Below are 17,666 nucleotides of genomic sequence, written 5' to 3'. Positions count from 1 at the left end.
TGGTGTTAACGCCACTCCTTGGATTTCCTCCTGAGTGGCGGGCGGAGGCGGCGCATGACCACGCCTGCCCCGAGGAAGAGGATGCCCTCAGCCCCCCCCTCAGGAAGTGCATCACTGCAGCATCAAGTCATCGTTTATATAAATAAATTAAAGCGATTCTTCCCTTTCTTCGTGTCTCACAGCACTTGGCAACTTCGCCTCCCTCCAGAGTCCTGCCCTCTCCCCCCTGCCTGACCTCTGACCCTCCCACCTCCCCGACACGTGTGGTGAGAAAGTCACAGCTGCAAGTAAACAGTCCCCGGGTCCTACGGTCCCTGGTCACATAAGCCTCTTCGCTGATTTAATTCGGCATTTTGTCAGAGTTAGGGGTCACGGTTAGGGTCAGGGTTAGGGTTAGGGTTAGGGGCTAGTGTTAGGGTCAGGGTTAGGGGGTAGTGTTGGGGTCAGGGTCAGGGTTAGGGTTAGGGTCAGGGTTAGGGGGTAGTGTTGGGGTCAGGGTCAGGGGTCAGGGTTAGGGTCAGGGTTAGGGGGTAGTGTTGGGGTCAGGGTTAGGGTTAGGGGGTAGTGTTGGGGTCAGGGTCAGGGTCAGGGGTCAGGGTTAGGGTCAGGGTTAGGGGTTAGTGTTTGGGTCAGGGTTAGGGTTAGGGGGTAGTGTTTGGGTCAGGGTCAGGTGTCAGGGTTAGGGTCAGGGTTAGGGGTTAGTGTTAGGGTCAGGGTTAGGGTCAGGGTTAGGGTCAGGGTTAGGGGTTAGTGTTAGGGTCAGGGTTAGGGTCAGGGTTAGGGTCAGGGTTAGGGGGTAGTGTTTGGGTCAGGGTTGGGGTCAGGGTTAGGGTCAGGGTTAGGGGTTAGTGTTAGGGTCAGGGTTAGGGTCAGGGTTAGGGGCTAGTGTTAGGGTCAGGGTTAGGGGGTAGTGTTAGGGTCAGGGTTAGGGGGTAGTGATGGGGTCAGGGTTAGGGGGTAGTGTTAGGGTCAGGGTTAGGGGGTAGTGTTAGGGTCAGGGTCAGGGTCAGGGTTAGGGGGTAGTGTTGGGGTCAGGGTCAGGGTTAGGGGGTAGTGTTGGGGTCAGGGTTAGGGGGTAGTGTTAGGGTCAGGGTCAGGGTTAGGGGGTAGTGTTAGGGTCAGGGTTAGGGTTAGGGGGTAGTGTTAGGGTCAGGGTCAGGGTTAGGGGTTAGGGGGTAGTGTTAGGGTCAGGGTTAGGGTCAGGGGTCAGGGTTAGGGGTCAGGGTTAGGGGTCAGGGTTAGGGGGTAGTGTTGGGGTTAGGGGTCAGGGTTAGGGGGTAGTGTTGGGGTCAGGGTTAGGGTTAACGGTTATGGTCAGGGTTAGGGTCAGGTCGCTCTCTCTCACAGACCGCTCTGTCGCTAGGTCGCTCTGTCGCTCTGTCGCTAGGTCGCTCTGTCGCTCTGTCGCTCTGTCGCTAGGTCGCTCTGTCGCTCTCTCGCTCTGCAGGGAGGCGCCACTCGAGCGTTGACAGGAAACAGAACAGACGCTGAGACGTTGACCAAAGGAAGATCGACCAATCGTCTCATTCAGACCGAATCAAACGATCGGTCAGACTTTCATCAGAAACATATGAGAAGTGAACACAACACCTGGTGATATTCTGCTCCATTTTATCGCCGTACGCGTCTCAGGAGACTTTTAAGATTAGAAACGAAAAGACAGGAAGAACTGATTTAATGTGATTTGGCACTTTGAAGAAAATAACTTAAAAACAAATAGATTCTGAATAAAAAGCTGTTTAAAGTCTGCACATCAAACACGTTCACAGTGATTCACATAAAGGGAATTTAAAGACCCACTCCCGCGGTGCTCCTGCGTCCTCCCGCCCTCTGCTCCTTCCTCTTCGCTCCCTCGCTTCTCTTCTTCCTCTCCTCTCTCCATCTTACATCACGTCACAGTCACTGAACTCTGGGACGTTTCCAGTGACGCAGCGAAGCATCTGTGGTCGGAGAAGTTCTGCTCGATGACGACAAAACAACAACAACAGTGAGCTCACGATTATTTAACACGATTAGTCACCGACTCTGGAAACATCACGCAATCACTCTCAACCACAACAGATGATTTAAACATGAGTTAAACTACAACAGAGTTACAGAGTTACATAACCTGCTGAACACTCAAATATCATATGTTCATGTGTGGAAGTGCACCTCTGTGGGCTAGATGCTAGCTAATACCCGCTAGGTGTGTTGACGTCACGTAGCATATACTTAGGATTCAACAGCATGGAACCCGTCAGACACGGGCAGGAATAAGGACTCAGGTGCGGAGGTTCGCGGATCAACACTGAATTTATTAACTTGACGACAGGAACGTGGCGCAGAACAAAAGCCACAAACAAAAAATCACTCCGCACAGGAGGAACAAAACAAAAGTCGTCAGTAATAAAGCAAAGTACAACATAAAGTCGCTTCAACCAGGAGGAAAAAACCAAAGGCAAAGTGAACAAAATAAGTAATTAAACAATGGATACAAGACAATTCAAAAGTGGAAAACTTACTTGGACCAAAACAAGGAATACAAACACCTGAACGTGGAAACAAAGAACTCGAAGGCACGAACAAGACTGTGGAACAAACGCTGGATACATTCGACACAAGGTACGAAATAATCTGGCAAGGGACAACAGGGAAGACACGGACTTTATACACCTGAGGGGAACCACAGGTGGAAACAATCATGGATCAGACCGGTGACACAAGAGGAAGGGCAGTGACCTGGAACCAGAGGAGAGTTACCTTTCAAAATAAAACAGGAAATTCACAAAGACAGAAAACCCAAAGACAGGACAGACGTCACCGCGGCGTGACAGAACTGACTGTTTTAGACTTTTTTACAGCGGGAACTCTCCAATAAAGGCTTTTTAAACAAAAACTACACGATCGAACAAGTTCCAGAAAAATAAAATATGAAAATGGGGAGAAATGAAAAACATCTGCAACCGAGCTGCAGCTTTCCCTGACGTTAGCATGGAGCTAGCTACGTGTAGCAGCGTGTGTAAAATGTGAAACACTGTAGTGACGTCATTTCAGATCACATGGTTCAATCGCTCAGTTGCTCGGTCGCTCTGTTGCTTGGTTGCTAGGTCGCTCTGTCGTTCTGTCGCTTGGTTGCTAGGTCGCTTGGTTGCTAGGTCGCTCTGTCGCTCTGTCGCTTGGTTACTAAGTCGCTCTGTCGCTTGGTTGCTAGGTCGCTCAGTCGCTCTGTCGCTCGGTCGCTCTGTCGCTCGGTTTCTAGGTCGCTCTGTCACGTGGTTGCTAGGTCGCTCGGTCGCTCTGTCGCTCTGTTGCTTGGTCGCTCTGTCGCTTGGTTGCTAGGTCGCTCTGTCGCTCGGTTGCTAGGTCGCTCTGTCGCTCGGTTGCTAGGTCGCTCTGTCGCTCTGCCGCTCGGTCACTCGGTTGCTAGGTCGCTGAAGTGTTTGTACTGAAAAAGCTAAAAAAGTTTTGGCAACTTCCAACTTTCTTCCAGAACTCCAAAGTTTCACTGACGCTCCGAATAAACGCAGAACAGTTTCGTCTCAGGAGGAGGAGGGCGTGGTTTCGTCTCTGCACATGAGCGGCTCACTGAAGCACGCCATGTGAACGTTCAGCCCTCCGAGAGGAAACACGCCGCCGGTTTATCTGCAGTGGAACCGCAGGAGAGGGGAAAACAGCGACTGTGACATCAGCAGGAGATGTCTCTGATTCAGGGTCTCCCAGGCCTGACCTCTGCTTCCTGTCCGCGGTCACATCAAAGCCAGCCGGCCCCGGCCTGAGCACACAGAGCGCACTGTCATCGGCGAGGTGGGCGTGAGTGCGGAGGAAGCGCCCTGAGGTCATCCAGAAACAAGATGTTTCCTCGCTGTGAGCCGCCTGTTACACCCGAGCTCACGCACACACCTGAGTCAGTCGTGGGTGGAGGCAGACAGTCGATGAGCGGAGACACAACAGAGGATGAAGCAACCCCGCCCCGGTGAAACCTGCCGCGGTGCTCCCGCCCGCCCTGCAGGGTGGGGGCACGGAGGCAGGGTGGGGGCACGGAGGCAGGGTGGGGGCACGGAGGCAGGGGGGGGGGGGCACGGAGGCAGGGGCCTCTCACTCTCTGTTCACACCTACGAAAGGAAACGCACTGTTATTCATCTGTAATCCATGTTTTGTTACTATGGAGACGACGGAAGTCAGGTGACAGAGCATCAGAGCGCCACATAGGGTGGAGGTCGGGACCAGTGTTCAAGTCCTGGAAGAACTGAGACAAACCACCTTTATCTGATCTCAACCAAGTCCTTTAGAGACTAAACTTAACCGTCTCCTTCCTGTTTCCTTTGTGCTGCGACGAACGGCCGATCCCACCGAGTCACACGGCCCGGGACATCTCCCTGCTATTGTCTGCTCGTTTCCAGGAGTGACCACACAGTGATGCTGTAGCTGTGTGTGTGTGTGTGTGTGTGTGTGTGTGTGTATGAGTGTGTGTGTGTGTGTGTGTGTGTGTGTAGCACAGATAATAACTCAGAAGTTTCTCTCAGGGCGGCTCATCCTTTGGCACAATGAAAACTATCAGCGTGGGAGAGAGATGTGAAAGAGAGGTGTGTGTGTGTGTGTGTGTGTGTGTGTGTGTGTGTGTGTGTGTGTGTGTGTGTGTGTGTGTGTGTATGTGTGTGTGTGTGTGTGTGTGTGTGTGTGTGTGTGTGTGTGTATGTGTGTGTGTGTGTTGGGGCGGCAGGAGATAAGAGCTCATGTCGGGGGAACAGCTGAATCATGTTTGTGGGCGGAGGAGAAACATCTCTGTTTGGAAACAGCAGAGAGAGCAGAGTTTGGTGTGAACACGGTCAATAATAAATAATATCATAATAATAATAATAATAATATAATAATAATAATAATAAATAATAATAAATATAATAATAATAAATATGTAAATAACATACGGTTTTATCTGTGAACATGAGCCCGACTCACAACAACAACAGGCATCCCTCAGCTGCTGCACAGGATAGGAAATATGAGGTCACCATGACCGTTAAGTTTAGTCTAAAGGTGACGGTTAAGTTTAGTCACTAAAGGTGACGGTTAAGTTTAGTCACTAAAGGTGACGGTTAAGTTTAGTCTAAAGGTGACGGTTAAGTTTAGTCTCTAAAGGAGACGGTTAAGTTTAGTCTCTAAAGGAGACGGTTCAAACTCCTGATTCTGTTTTACTGTGTGTATTGTTGTAAGTGTGTTACGGGCTGTAGGAACAGTGGATGAGGACGGTCTGGACGGTTCGATGACCTCAGCGTTTTGCTTCCCGTCATCAACATCGACGTCCTTTACTGGATTCACTTTGGGATCGCAGCCTTCTGACTACTAAACGTTCATAATGACGCCATTTTGATTCATTTTAGCACCTTTTTTATGTTAGAAATGTGTGAATCAGGTCATTTTCATTGCGAATTAGAAAACGCTCGGTGCGGCGCGATCTGGCCCGATCTGGCCCGCTCTGGCTCGATCTGGCTCGATCTGGCCCGCTCTGGCCCGATCTGGCCCGATCTGGCCCGCTCTGGCCCGCTCTGGCCCGCTCTGGCCCGCTCTGGCTCGATCTGGCCCGCTCTGGCCCGCTCTGGCCCGCTCTGGCCCGCGGGCCATGAGAGCAGGTGGTGGAGTTGTGAAACACTAAATGACTTAAACGCTCCTTCTTTCATAAACCCCGTGGGAACGTTGGAGAACCAACTAAGTGAAAGAGTTTAATTTGTGAAAAGATTTGAATAATTGAATTTTCCGCCTCGTAAACTCAGAATCCCAGTTGGACGCTGACGGGTTTGGACCGCGGCGCTGAAACCAACGCCCCACAGAACTATTCCTCTCAAGCTCCAGGAGAACATGAAGTTTCTTATGTCAGGGACTGTTGGAAGTGCCTCGCCGCTCCGCGTGCTCCGGTACAGTAGGTGACCCGGCGTGACCCCGGGCCCACCTCGGCGCCCCCGTCCCCGGGCGCCTCACACCTCCTCTCACCTTTCAGCTCACGGTGACGCAACAAAGAGCGGGTCAGGAACAAAGGAGGTGTTCTTCACCCCCGGCAACAAAAGCCCAACACAGATGATGTCGCTGGTTTTCCCCTTTCCAGCACAAAGCCGAGTACAGTCGATCATGGATTCCATGCGCTTGAGTCAAACACCCCCCCCCCTCCTCCCCTCTCCTCCACCCCCCCGCTCCGCCAGTGGACTCTCCCAACAACCCGCCGTTTGTTGCTGTTGGGAGGGAAGTGATGTCAGTGACTCACAGATCGACGCGGCGGGGGGAGACGGGCAGCGACCGAGCCAGGACCCAGCCTATCTGAAGTCAGAGTGTGTGTGTGTGTGTGTGTGTGTGTGTGTGTGTGTGTGTGTGTGTGTGTGTGTGTGTGGCTCCTGTCTGTCTTATCTAAGGATCATAAGTGCTGCTACGTCAATGCTACATGATGCATCCTTCATTGTTAAGTTGTGCAATGTGATGTGATTTAAATTGTGACGTGTGTGTGTGTGTGTGTGTGTGTGTGTTTGTGTGTGTGTGTGTGTGTGTGCGTGTGTGTGATAAAAACGTCACAGGTAAAAAGGGCGCGTTAGGGGAGAGCGTGGTGATTTGAGCCCAAAGACTGTGTATAAGAGACAGTGGCGTGCACAGACTTTTTGAAGGGCGAGGGCGAAAAAGGAAACAAAAAGGGTCCTCGCCACTGAAGAAGACACTTTAACACACGTTTATGCTCCTAGAGGACACTTTAGCACACGTTTATGCTCCTAGAGGACACTTTAGCACACGTTTAGGCTCCTAGAGGACACTTTAGCACACGTTTATGCTCCTAGAGGACACTTTAGCACACGTTTATGCTCCTAGAGGACACTTTAGCACACGTTCATGCTCCTAGAGGACACTTTAGCACACGTTTATGCTCCTAGAGGACACTTTAACACATGTTTATGCTCCTAGAGGACACTTTAGCACACGTTCATGCTCCTAGAGGACACTTTAGCACACGTTTATGCTCCTAGAGGACACTTTAACACACGTTTATGCTCCTAGAGGACACTTTAGCACACGTTTATGCTCCTAGAGGACACTTTAGCACACGTTCATGCTCCTAGAGGACACTTTAGCACACGTTTATGCTCCTAGAGGACACTTGAACACACGTTTATGCTCCTAGAGGACACTTTAGCACACGTTTATGCTCCTAGAGGACACTTTAACACACGTTTATGCTCCTAGAGGACACTTTAGCACACGTTTATGCTCCTAGAGGACACTTTAGCACACGTTCATGCTCCTAGAGGACACTTTAGCACACGTTTATGCTCCTAGAGGACACTTTAGCACACGTTTATGCTCCTAGAGGACACTTTAACACACATTTATGCTCCTAGAGGACACTTTAACACACGTTTATGCTCCTAGAGGACACTTTAGCACACGTTTAGGCTCCTAGAGGACACTTTAACACACGTTTACGCTCCTAGAGGACACTTTAACACACGTTTATGCTCCTAGAGGACACTTTAGCACACGTTTATGCTCCTAGAGGACACTTTAACACACGTTTATGCTCCTAGAGGACACTTTAACACACGTTTATGCTCCTAGAGGACACTTTAGCACACGTTTATGCTCCTAGAGGACACTTTAACACACGTTTATGCTCCTAGAGGGCACTTTAGCACACGTTTAGGCTCCTAGAGGACACTTTAGCACACGTTCATGCTCCTAGAGGACACTTTAGCACACGTTTAGGCTCCTAGAGGACACTTTAGCACACGTTAGGCTCCTAGAGGACACTTTAACACACGTTTATGCTCCTAGAGGACACTTTAGCACACGTTTATGCTCCTAGAGGACACTTTAGCGCACGTTAATGCTCCTAGAGGACACTTTAGCACACGTTTATGCTCCTAGAGGACACTTTAACACACGTTTATGCTCCTAGAGGACACTTTAACACACGTTTATGCTCCTAGAGGGCACTTTAACACACGTTTAGGCTCCTAGAGGACACTTTAGCACACGTTTATGCTCCTAGAGGACACTTTAGCACACGTTTATGGTCCTAGAGGACACTTTAACACACGTTTATGCTCCTAGAGGACACTTTAGCACACGTTTATGCTCCTAGAGGACACTTTAGCACACGTTTAACACACGTATATGCTCCTAGAGGACACTTTAACACATGTTTATGCTCCTAGAGGACACTTTAACACACGTTTATGCTCCTAGAGGACACTTTAGCACACGTTTATGCTCCTAGAGGACACTTTAACACACGTGTAGGCTCCTAGAAGACACTTTAGCACATGTTTAGGCTCCTAGAGGACACTTTAACACACGTTTATGCTCCTAGAGGGCACTTTAACACACGTTTAGGCTCCTAGAGGACACTTTAGCACACGTTTATGCTCCTAGAGGACACTTTAGCACACGTTTATGGTCCTAGAGGACACTTTAACACACGTTTATGCTCCTAGAGGACACTTTAGCACACGTTTATGCTCCTAGAGGACACTTTAGCACACGTTTAACACACGTATATGCTCCTAGAGGACACTTTAACACATGTTTATGCTCCTAGAGGACACTTTAACACACGTTTATGCTCCTAGAGGACACTTTAGCACACGTTTATGCTCCTAGAGGACACTTTAACACACGTGTAGGCTCCTAGAAGACACTTTAGCACATGTTTAGGCTCCTAGAGGACACTTTAACACACGTTTATGCTCCTAGAGGACACTTTAACACACGTTTATGCTCCTAGAGGACACTTTAACACACGTTTAGGCTCCTAGAGGACACTTTAACACACGTTTAGGCTCCTAGAGGACACTTTAGCACACGTTTATGCTCCTAGAGGACACTTTAACACACGTGTAGGCTCCTAGAAGACACTTTAGCACATGTTTAGGCTCCTAGAGGACACTTTAACACACGTTTATGCTCCTAGAGGACACTTTAGCACACGTTTATGCTCCTAGAGGACACTTTAACACACGTTTTAGCTCCTAGAGGACACTTTAACACACGTTTATGCTCCTAGAGGACACTTTAACACACGTTTAGGCTCCTAGAGGACACTTTAACGCACGTTTATGCTCCTAGAGGGCACTTTAGCACACGTTTAGGCTCCTAGAGGACACTTTAACACACGTTTATGCTCCTAGAGGACACTTTAGCACACGTTTATGCTCCTAGAGGACACTTTAACACACGTTAAGGCTCCTAGAGGACACTTTAACACACGTTTATGCTCCTAGAGGACACTTTAACACACGTTTAGGCTCCTAGAGGACACTTTAACACACGTTTATGCTCCTAGAGGACACTTAAACACACGTAAAGCATCTGATTTCTCTGTACAGTGAGTCGTCCTGTTGCAGTGTGGTCTTGAACACACACTCTGCTCTAAGTGTCGGCTGACGCACTCGCTCTAAAGTCGTGTCCGTGGTAATAAAACGTTCTCACAATATCCAGGAGAGGACACGAGAGATTACATATCTGCCTCTGCCTCTGCCTCTGCCAGGAGGAGGAGGAGGAGGAAGCTGTTTCATATGAGATCAAATAATAATAACAACCATAAAGATTTGGAGCCAGAATCAGATCATGGAGACGTCTGTATCAGCTCTGAAGGGGAGGGGCCTCGTTCTGCTCCGAACGCATCAACATTGTTTTTTATTTCTTTTAAATGATGAAATCACCAAAACTATTAAGTCCTGCCCCGGTTCGATGTCTGATGTTTGAGGTGGTGTGAGAGCGTGTGATGGCTGTTATTTGGCTCCTTAAAGGGACAGTTTGGGTGTTCGGAGGTGTGGTTGCATGAGGTATTTCTCCACAGTCGGCGTATTTGATAACAGATAACAGTCGAGATATAGAATCATAATAATAAAAGGACTGATGTTGACCTCAACACGAGTTTACTCCACGTGTGATACGACGGAGAGCTCTGGGGCGAGACAGAGAGTTTGGGCTTTGGTTTGAATACTTTGTCAAAGGTTGAGAATTAACTTTTGAACTTTCCCAAGAAATCCCCAAACGCATGAAGTCATAGTTAGTTGTTTGCGTGTTACAAGAGAGTCAGAGGAGGAGAAGCTGGAGCTGTTGTTTCCTCAAACCTGAGCTCAGAGTTTAACACTGGTTTCTATGATAAAGACTTGAAACATGTTAAAGCTGCAGTCTCCTTCACTCAGGGTCAGGACTCATTCCCTACCTGGAGAAAGCAATCCAGCGCTTTCCTGCTGAGAGCCACAGGTCGGGAATGAGTCCTGACCCCGAGTGATGAGTTCAAGGACCTCGGGATCTTGTTCAAGTAGTGAGGGGACGATGGAGCGTGAGTTTGGCCGGAGGATCGGAGCAGCGGGGGCGGAGCTGCAGTCGCTCTGATGACAGACCTGTGCTGAAATCACGATAAATCGAGCAAATAAAAGAATGAAAGATCTAAAAGTGCACGTCGTGAATCCTGAATGAGCCGATGAAGGCTTTTAAACGTTAGCATGAAGCTACATGTAGCTTAGTTAGCAGCACTCTCCACTGTCAAACATCACCAATGATGATAACCGTCTGAACCAAAACCAACAGGAGTCAGATCTGAAAACGTCAACAACCGAGACGCCGCTGCAGCTACACCCAACGTCAACACACGTGCATCTTCTCCCGTCTGTCCTGTCGCTCAGGAACAGGAAACAGGAAACAGGAAACAGGAAACGCCAATCTTGCCATTTCTCTCAATGGGCCTACTCTTCTTTTTCACCAAGAGGGGATCAGCCATCAGCAGAGACCCCCCCCCACGTCTCCCCTGATGTGAAGCCCCCTGGACATGACCTCACTGGGGCAGGTCGCCCACAGGCCGAGCCGACCGCATCCCCGCGTACGGCCTCTTCCTGCCGCTCAGATCAAAGATGTGCTTGTCAGACACATTCCTCGCCTCCTGTATCACTAAACAGCCCGCAATTAGGCTTCCCCACCTCCCCTCCTCCTCCTCCTCCTCCCTTTCTTCTCTTCCCTCGCTCCATGTCAGACAGACACCTCCATTCATCCGCGGCACACATGAGATGACAGGCACCGGCCGTTGTAGCGCACATTACCTAATTATATATATGTGTGTGTGTGTGTGTGTGTGTGTGGTACGGTGTAATCACGCAGCAACAATGGCTGTGTTGTGCAGCTGTATCCAGGCATTAGCCAGAAGCGCAGCACTGTTATTGAGACCGGCTCTAATAGACACACTCTTGTTGCCTTTGGCACCTGCAGGGCGAGTTAACAGGAAAGAGGCGGAGCACGGCGAGCTGGAGAAGTGACGGCCTCGGAAAAAGGTGCGGAGGAATCCCTGCAGTTAGCAGCAGGCTGTTATCAGTGGGAACCCCGGCCTGAAGACGCCCTTGATCCTGGATTAACGAGCAGAAAAGAGACTTTCATGGAGGTTCTGACGTCAGTGACAGTAAAGACTCTGATGTGGTGAAGTTTCTCACACGGTTCATCACAGAGACGCTGAATTCATCGACTCAGATCAGAGCTTTGATGAGCTGAAGCTTGGACGCACAGGAAATAAGGAGCCCTAAGAGCCAATAACTGCTAATGTAGGAGCCTAAATACAGTTGTTTGTTGTTGACAGAATCATTTCAGTTCATTAGAAGGATTAAAAACAAGAATATTGACATAGTGTAAAGTTTATACATATGGTTTTTGCTTATGATGGAGCATTTTGTTCATGCTTTGGTGAATACAGATGTACCTGCACCTTTATGACGTCACTCTCACGAGTGTTTAACTTTGTGGTGAGTGAGGACGAGCGCAGAGTGGAGCCGTAAAGTTCTCTGACCTCTCTGAAGCTCTCTTGCTTCAGTCAAAGTCAAAGTCAAAACTGAGGCGTCCTACACCTCCTTATTTGTTGTTGACAGAATCATTTCAGTCATTAGAAGGATTAAGAATAAGAATATTTACATAGTTTATACATATGGTTTTCTTATACTGGAGCATTTTGTTCATGTTTTGGTACAGATGTACTTTTGTTTTGTGAAGACTGCACCTTTAACACGTCACTTAATACGTGTTTTGGGGGCAACGTGAGCGCGGAGTGGAAGTTCTCTGACCTCTCTTAAGCTCTCTGGCTTCTTTTTCTCACTCATTTTGTGCACAGGACGCCATTCATATTCATTTTGTGACAATTTATTTTCCTGCAGTTTTGAAGTTAAATATTTACAGCTGACCAGTTGGCTCTCGTGGATTATTCGGATGTGGACGAGTGGACGAGTCAAACCGAGGCCTCCTACACCTTTAAAACTCTGCAGCCAGCACACGATGATAAAGACTGACAGCACTAATTTAACCAATCGTCCTAACAATGTGTGTTGCATTCATTCGTAGAGATAGTTTAAATTCTAGATGCTTTTTATTATGTGACAGTTTGAAAAGCATGCACTGACGTTAAAGCACCTTTAAAGCACCTGTATCTGACCGTTTATCCTGGGAACACACACACACACACACACACACACACACACACACACACACACACACACACACACACACACACACACACACACACACACACACACACACACACACACACACACACACACTGAATATTTATCTCATCTCCAGCCTCTGATCCTGGATCAGGTCTCAGGGGCAGCAGCTCCAGCCTCTGATCCTGGATCAGGTCTCAGGGGCAGCAGCTTTAGCAGGGACCCCAAACTTCCCTTTCCCGGGCCACATTAACCAGCTCTAACTGGGGGATCCTGAGGCGTTCCCAGGCCAGTGTGGAGATCTAATCTCTCCACCTGGTCCTGGGTCTTCCCCGAGGCCTCCTCCCAGCTGGACGTGCCTGGAACACCTCCCTAGGGAGGCGCCCAGGGTTCATCCTTACCAGATGATCCTGAACCACCTCAACTGGCTCCTTTCAACACAAAGGAGCAGCGGCTCTACTCCGAGTTCCTCACGGATGCTGAACTTCTCCCCCTCTCTCTAAGGGATAGCTTTCTGTATATTTATATATATATATGAATGTTATGCTGCACAGGCACACAGTTTGTTATTTTACTTATTTTTAAATGAGATGATAGAACGGCACCTCATGATGTCGGACACACAGAGGGAGCACAGAAGGAAAGTCCTTTAAAGTAAATCTTTCCTGTCCAGTTGTTTCCTTCGTCTCTGTTTAAATATAAATTAACATTTGAACCTTTAACTGACTCAGGCTTTTAAAAGTGTTCCAATGACACAGAAAGTCCCGATGTGTCCGTGCCCCTCTTGTTGCGTCACGCCAAACGTCACAAACGCTGATTTAAACCCACGGAGGCGAAGGCCTGAGCGCCCGGGGAGCACAGGGTTGAGCGTGCATCAGTGATCCACACTTTGACAGATGAGGAGAAACAGAGGAGATGAAGAGTGAGAGCACATGAAAAAGCTTTTTATTGTCACACCGAGCTTTAACACAAACAGATTAGGAGCTTTTGACTCAAGCTGAACACGTGTAAACTATCCAGCAACGCCACTAAGGAGAACAGGAAGTGAGCTCACGTATAACTTACATAATTTATTAAATATCTTCGTTTGGCAGGATTTCACAAGGAAGCGGGGGAAATACAGACGCGTGGAGGCGCGGTGCGTGCCCCTCTCTCTCTCTTTAAAATGCTTTTATATATATTTATATGTGTGTGTGTGTGTGTGTTCCTGTCTGTGGTCGGAGAGAGGCAGGAAGTAACACTGGGAGCGACAGGAGCGACAGATTTACAGCATCTTTGCAGCTTCAGCGTTCACAAACACGACGACACGCAGCTGCGGCTCCTTCGGGACGTAAAGGAATGTAAAGTCGACAGAAAGCAAAGAGTCGAAGGGGCTGAGCAACAGAAAGAACCTGGGAACGACGACGCGTTCACACGGGGAGGGGATCTGTACAGGGACGCGCCGTCCTCGTGTCACGTCCACGACTCTTAATACATTCTGTTAAAGTAAACCCAGACCTGCGTCTAATCCCTCTCTCCTCCCGTTAATACTTCTCTTTTTCTCCTGCCGTCACTTCGACAGTGGGCGAAACTTGGGCAACACTTTGGATTCTTTCTTTTTAAATAAAGGATGTTGTGATATTTTCATCTTAGCGTGTAAACAGATCAAACAGGACAAACACCTTTAAGGGTACACGACCGTCGGGCGGCCGGGAGGCGAAGCAGCAGCAGAAGCCGAGAGCATCCCGCGAAGTGGACGCTCACGTTAGCGTAGGCCGAGACGTTAAAGCCGCATCCACGCCGCAACGTTTCCATTCAAAAACGCAGTTTCAGACACGACCTGCAACGACGAGAGTGCTTGAGCTCGCTGTGTGAAATGATCTCAGCATGGAAACACACGGACGGCTGCAGGAACGGATCCTGACGGAGGAGAAAGAGTCTGTTTTTACGCTTCCTGTTCGCTCGTCTCAAAGATGCCGTTTCTATATTAGTAAATACCTCACTCGTGATTATTGAAGGCTGTGTGGGGTCTTAAAAAAGGCGGTTTCTAAATGCTAACGTTAAAGGTTGAATCTGTAGAATCTTTATTAAAGTTAGATTTAAAAATAATAATGCACCCACAGGCGTTTTGAGGGAAACAGAATCAAACTAAAAACTCTCTTTAGTCTGAATGAATCTTTGAAATGTTTGACTTCCTGTCCCGTTGTGTTTCCATGGCATCAGCCAATAGCGTTGGGCGTTGCTGGTTGCCAGGGTTGCCTGTTGTTGGGTGCAGCTACTGTAGGCTGGCACTGGGTGAAATGGAGTTAGCCAATCCTGCAGCTGCTTGGGAGCCTCAGTGAAGGGGGCGTTCTTTGTCCCAGCAGCTGAGTGAGCGGAGACGGGCAACAACCAGAGTCACTATAGGCCGAGCATTCACTCCATGGACTGAGAGAAAGGAGAGGAACGCCATTCAAACGCACGCCCACATGGCTACGCTGCTCCTTGATGCTAACATCACTTTCATCTGCACTTAGCTGGAACGGCTAACGCTAACGGCTAACGCTAACTGTCAATCAAACTCCTCTAATCCTTGTTTTGATGCTGTGGTTTTCTGGAGGGGACGGGTTCAAACAGGCTCAAACAGACTCCGGTCTCCTGGAGCTACTGGGCCGGGTCTGACCAACCTGGCAACCCCACTGCTGGACTTCTTTTTTGTTGTTGAGACGACGATCTGGAGACTCTAGATGGAGCCGTTCTGCTCATTCTACAGATTCCACCTTTAAGGCTAGCTCGCTTTTTATTTCCAATCCAATGGAAACGTCCTGTTAGCTGTTCGTGGAGGGAGCCGGGACGATGCTAACTTGCTAAGTGCGTCACTCTTGCAGCTCTCTACACGTGCACGTGACCTGACTGGCGTGGGTGTCTGCGACATCGTCCACGTTTTCTGCCCGTCCCGACTAAAACACGACCCCGGAGTTTTCACACTAGAACATGCTCGGCAGTACGGCGGACGACAGGCGTGAACGCAGCAACGGTTCAAGCTTATAAACGGAAACACAGCGGCGTGGACGCATCGCCTCAGGAGAACGGCGTCGAGCTTTAAAGCCAGTGAAGACTGAGCCATGCAGGCGAGCACCACCGACAACACTTGGTTTATAATGACGGATGCGAGGCTGTGGTATATTACAGTGTTTCTCACTCAAGAGGGGACGTCCTGACAGGAATGTGAGGACCTCACAGCGTCTCGTCGTCCTTCGGTCCCTCATTAAACAAACTAACAATAAATACTAACATCATAATGTTTCCCCATCTTGCAGTCTTTCTTTGGGGGGGGTCCTGTCCTGTCTATGGGTTCACAGCGGGGGCCCGGAGACGTCTGAGGGCAGGGCTGGAAATGCCCAGTCTCTCCTCGGTCAGTTTCAAAAAAGTGCATCTCAGCATGAAGCTAGCAGTGCTGTGCGTGTGTGCGCACACATGGGGGCTGGTGAGTAACACGGGCGTGTTGGAGGGCTCGGGGCTGTGTGGAGGTTGTGGTATTCAGAGTTCCTTCATTCCAAGGTGACTGTGGCGCGTGGGTGACGCCGTGAGAGTCCAGGGTTGAGCCATGCACACGCTGCTGCTGTGTGGTTTAGAGGTGCAGACAGGAAAGGGTGTTTTTAATTACTGAGAGATCCACGACCTGCGTCACTGGATCTTCCCCCGGTCGCTGTGCTGCTGACGGGAGCGGAGCACAGTCACATCATCACATCATCACGGTATCACCGACATTTGGCAACTCTCATGGCTTCTTTCAGAGCTTTGAGCAGCATTTCATGTCCGGTTAGAGACTATACGTTCAATAATACAGACTTTATAATACAGACTTTATAATACAGACCCAGCAGACGTCATCCACTCTTTGTTTTTACTAAGTTTGACAACCGAAGAGATTGAGGCGAGCAGTGTCACAGTTAGGAGGCAGCAGGAGTCCCCCCGCCTCCGCTGGAGCCCGTGGAGCTTATTTCAGAATAAACACGTATGGCAGTGAACGGGGGCAAGACCTGCGATACATAATAAAGTCTGTCTCTGTGAAACCTGCTCCTCGTCTCTATTCTGCCACATTAACGGCCCATTCTGATCCTCAACGCAAAGAAACAGCGTATACGACTTACTGAAGATTTAGTTTTGTAACTTCAACGGTGTCTCTTCTATCTGCGTGTGCGACAGCACGTTAGTCAGATGTGACGAGTCAGCGTACGGGGATTTAACTCCTTCACAACTCCGGAGAGAAAAACGTCACCGGAGTAACAGAATACTAACTGCTGATGAGTGTTGGATTCCCTCTGATAATACAAGGGTGTGTGTGTGTGTGTGTGTGTGTGAGAGCGCACAGTTGGTCTCTGAACATGTGGAAACACCACGGGTGATGACATCATCCGCCCAGCAGCAGAGGGGGATTCCCTAACAAAGAAACACATCCTGCATGTGTGTGCAGCAGCTGGATGTGTCCGTCCTGTTCCCTCTGCTGCTCGGTGGAGGCGAGGTGTGAGGGCTTCGGTTCACAGGGAGTGTGTGTGTGTGCGTGTGTGGGTGTGTGTGTGTGTGTGTGTGTGTGTGTGTGTGTGTGTGCGTGTGATGATGCGTCGCAGCCCGATAAATAAGAGAAAAAAGTCAGAAAACAACAGAACAGGAGGTGGAAAGAAAAAAGAAAACACAACACAAGTAACGTCGGTCACAGCGTGCGACGCAAACACACGCTGGACACATTCAGAGTGAGTTAGGTCTGTATGGCGCCCTCTAGGGGCTCTGCAAAGCCCTGTCACTGAGGAGAGGAGGAGGAGGAGACAAGGAGAGGAGATGAGAGGAGGAGAGAAGGACAGGAGGAAGAAAAGAGAGGAGACTAGGAGAGGAAACATAGAGAGGAGACAAAAATAGGAGGTGAAAGAAGAGGAGAGAAACAGGGGAGGAGGCGTGAGGAGAGGTCTTAGGCGTGCTCCAGGAGCCACTGGAAGAGGGGTGTGCGTTGAGGTTGTGTGCCCGCCTGCAGGTCCTCTTCCCTGGGCGGAGGCTGCCCGTGCGTCTGACCCTCTTCACAGTAGCGCAGCAGCGTGTGAAGCAGCTCTCCCACCCTCCACTGCCTGTCCCGAAGCCTTTGGACCACGGCCGGGAGCTGAAAGAGCACAAAGGTATCGTTCACTTCAATGAGCCAAAAGGACGCCAGCAGAGCAATCTAAGGGCGCACTCACACTGTTCCTCCGTACCGTGCCCAAACAGGGTTCACGGCTAAAG

The 17,666-nt window shown here is 49.4% G+C and overlaps 1 protein-coding gene across 4 annotated transcripts in view; it reads right to left on the bottom strand.

The window, feature by feature from the left end:
- Nucleotides 1-13,366: 13,366 nt before the first annotated feature.
- The window catches only part of akap11 (A kinase (PRKA) anchor protein 11), a 28,778-nt gene continuing 24,478 nt past the window's right edge, over nucleotides 13,367-17,666 (bottom strand). For all 4 annotated transcript variants that reach the window (XM_083921974.1, XM_083921977.1, XM_083921975.1 and 1 more), the window contains exon 12: nucleotides 13,367-17,547. In XM_083921974.1, coding sequence (XP_083778100.1) covers nucleotides 17,362-17,547 — 186 coding nt within the window. In that variant the 3' untranslated portion in view covers nucleotides 13,367-17,361. The remainder of the gene's footprint in view (nucleotides 17,548-17,666) is intronic.

The sequence above is a fragment of the Echiichthys vipera genome (genome assembly GCF_963691815.1).
Source record: "Echiichthys vipera genome assembly, chromosome: 10".
Classification (NCBI taxonomy): domain Eukaryota; kingdom Metazoa; phylum Chordata; class Actinopteri; order Perciformes; family Trachinidae; genus Echiichthys; species Echiichthys vipera.
This window is presented reverse-complemented; position numbering and strand designations above follow the sequence as displayed.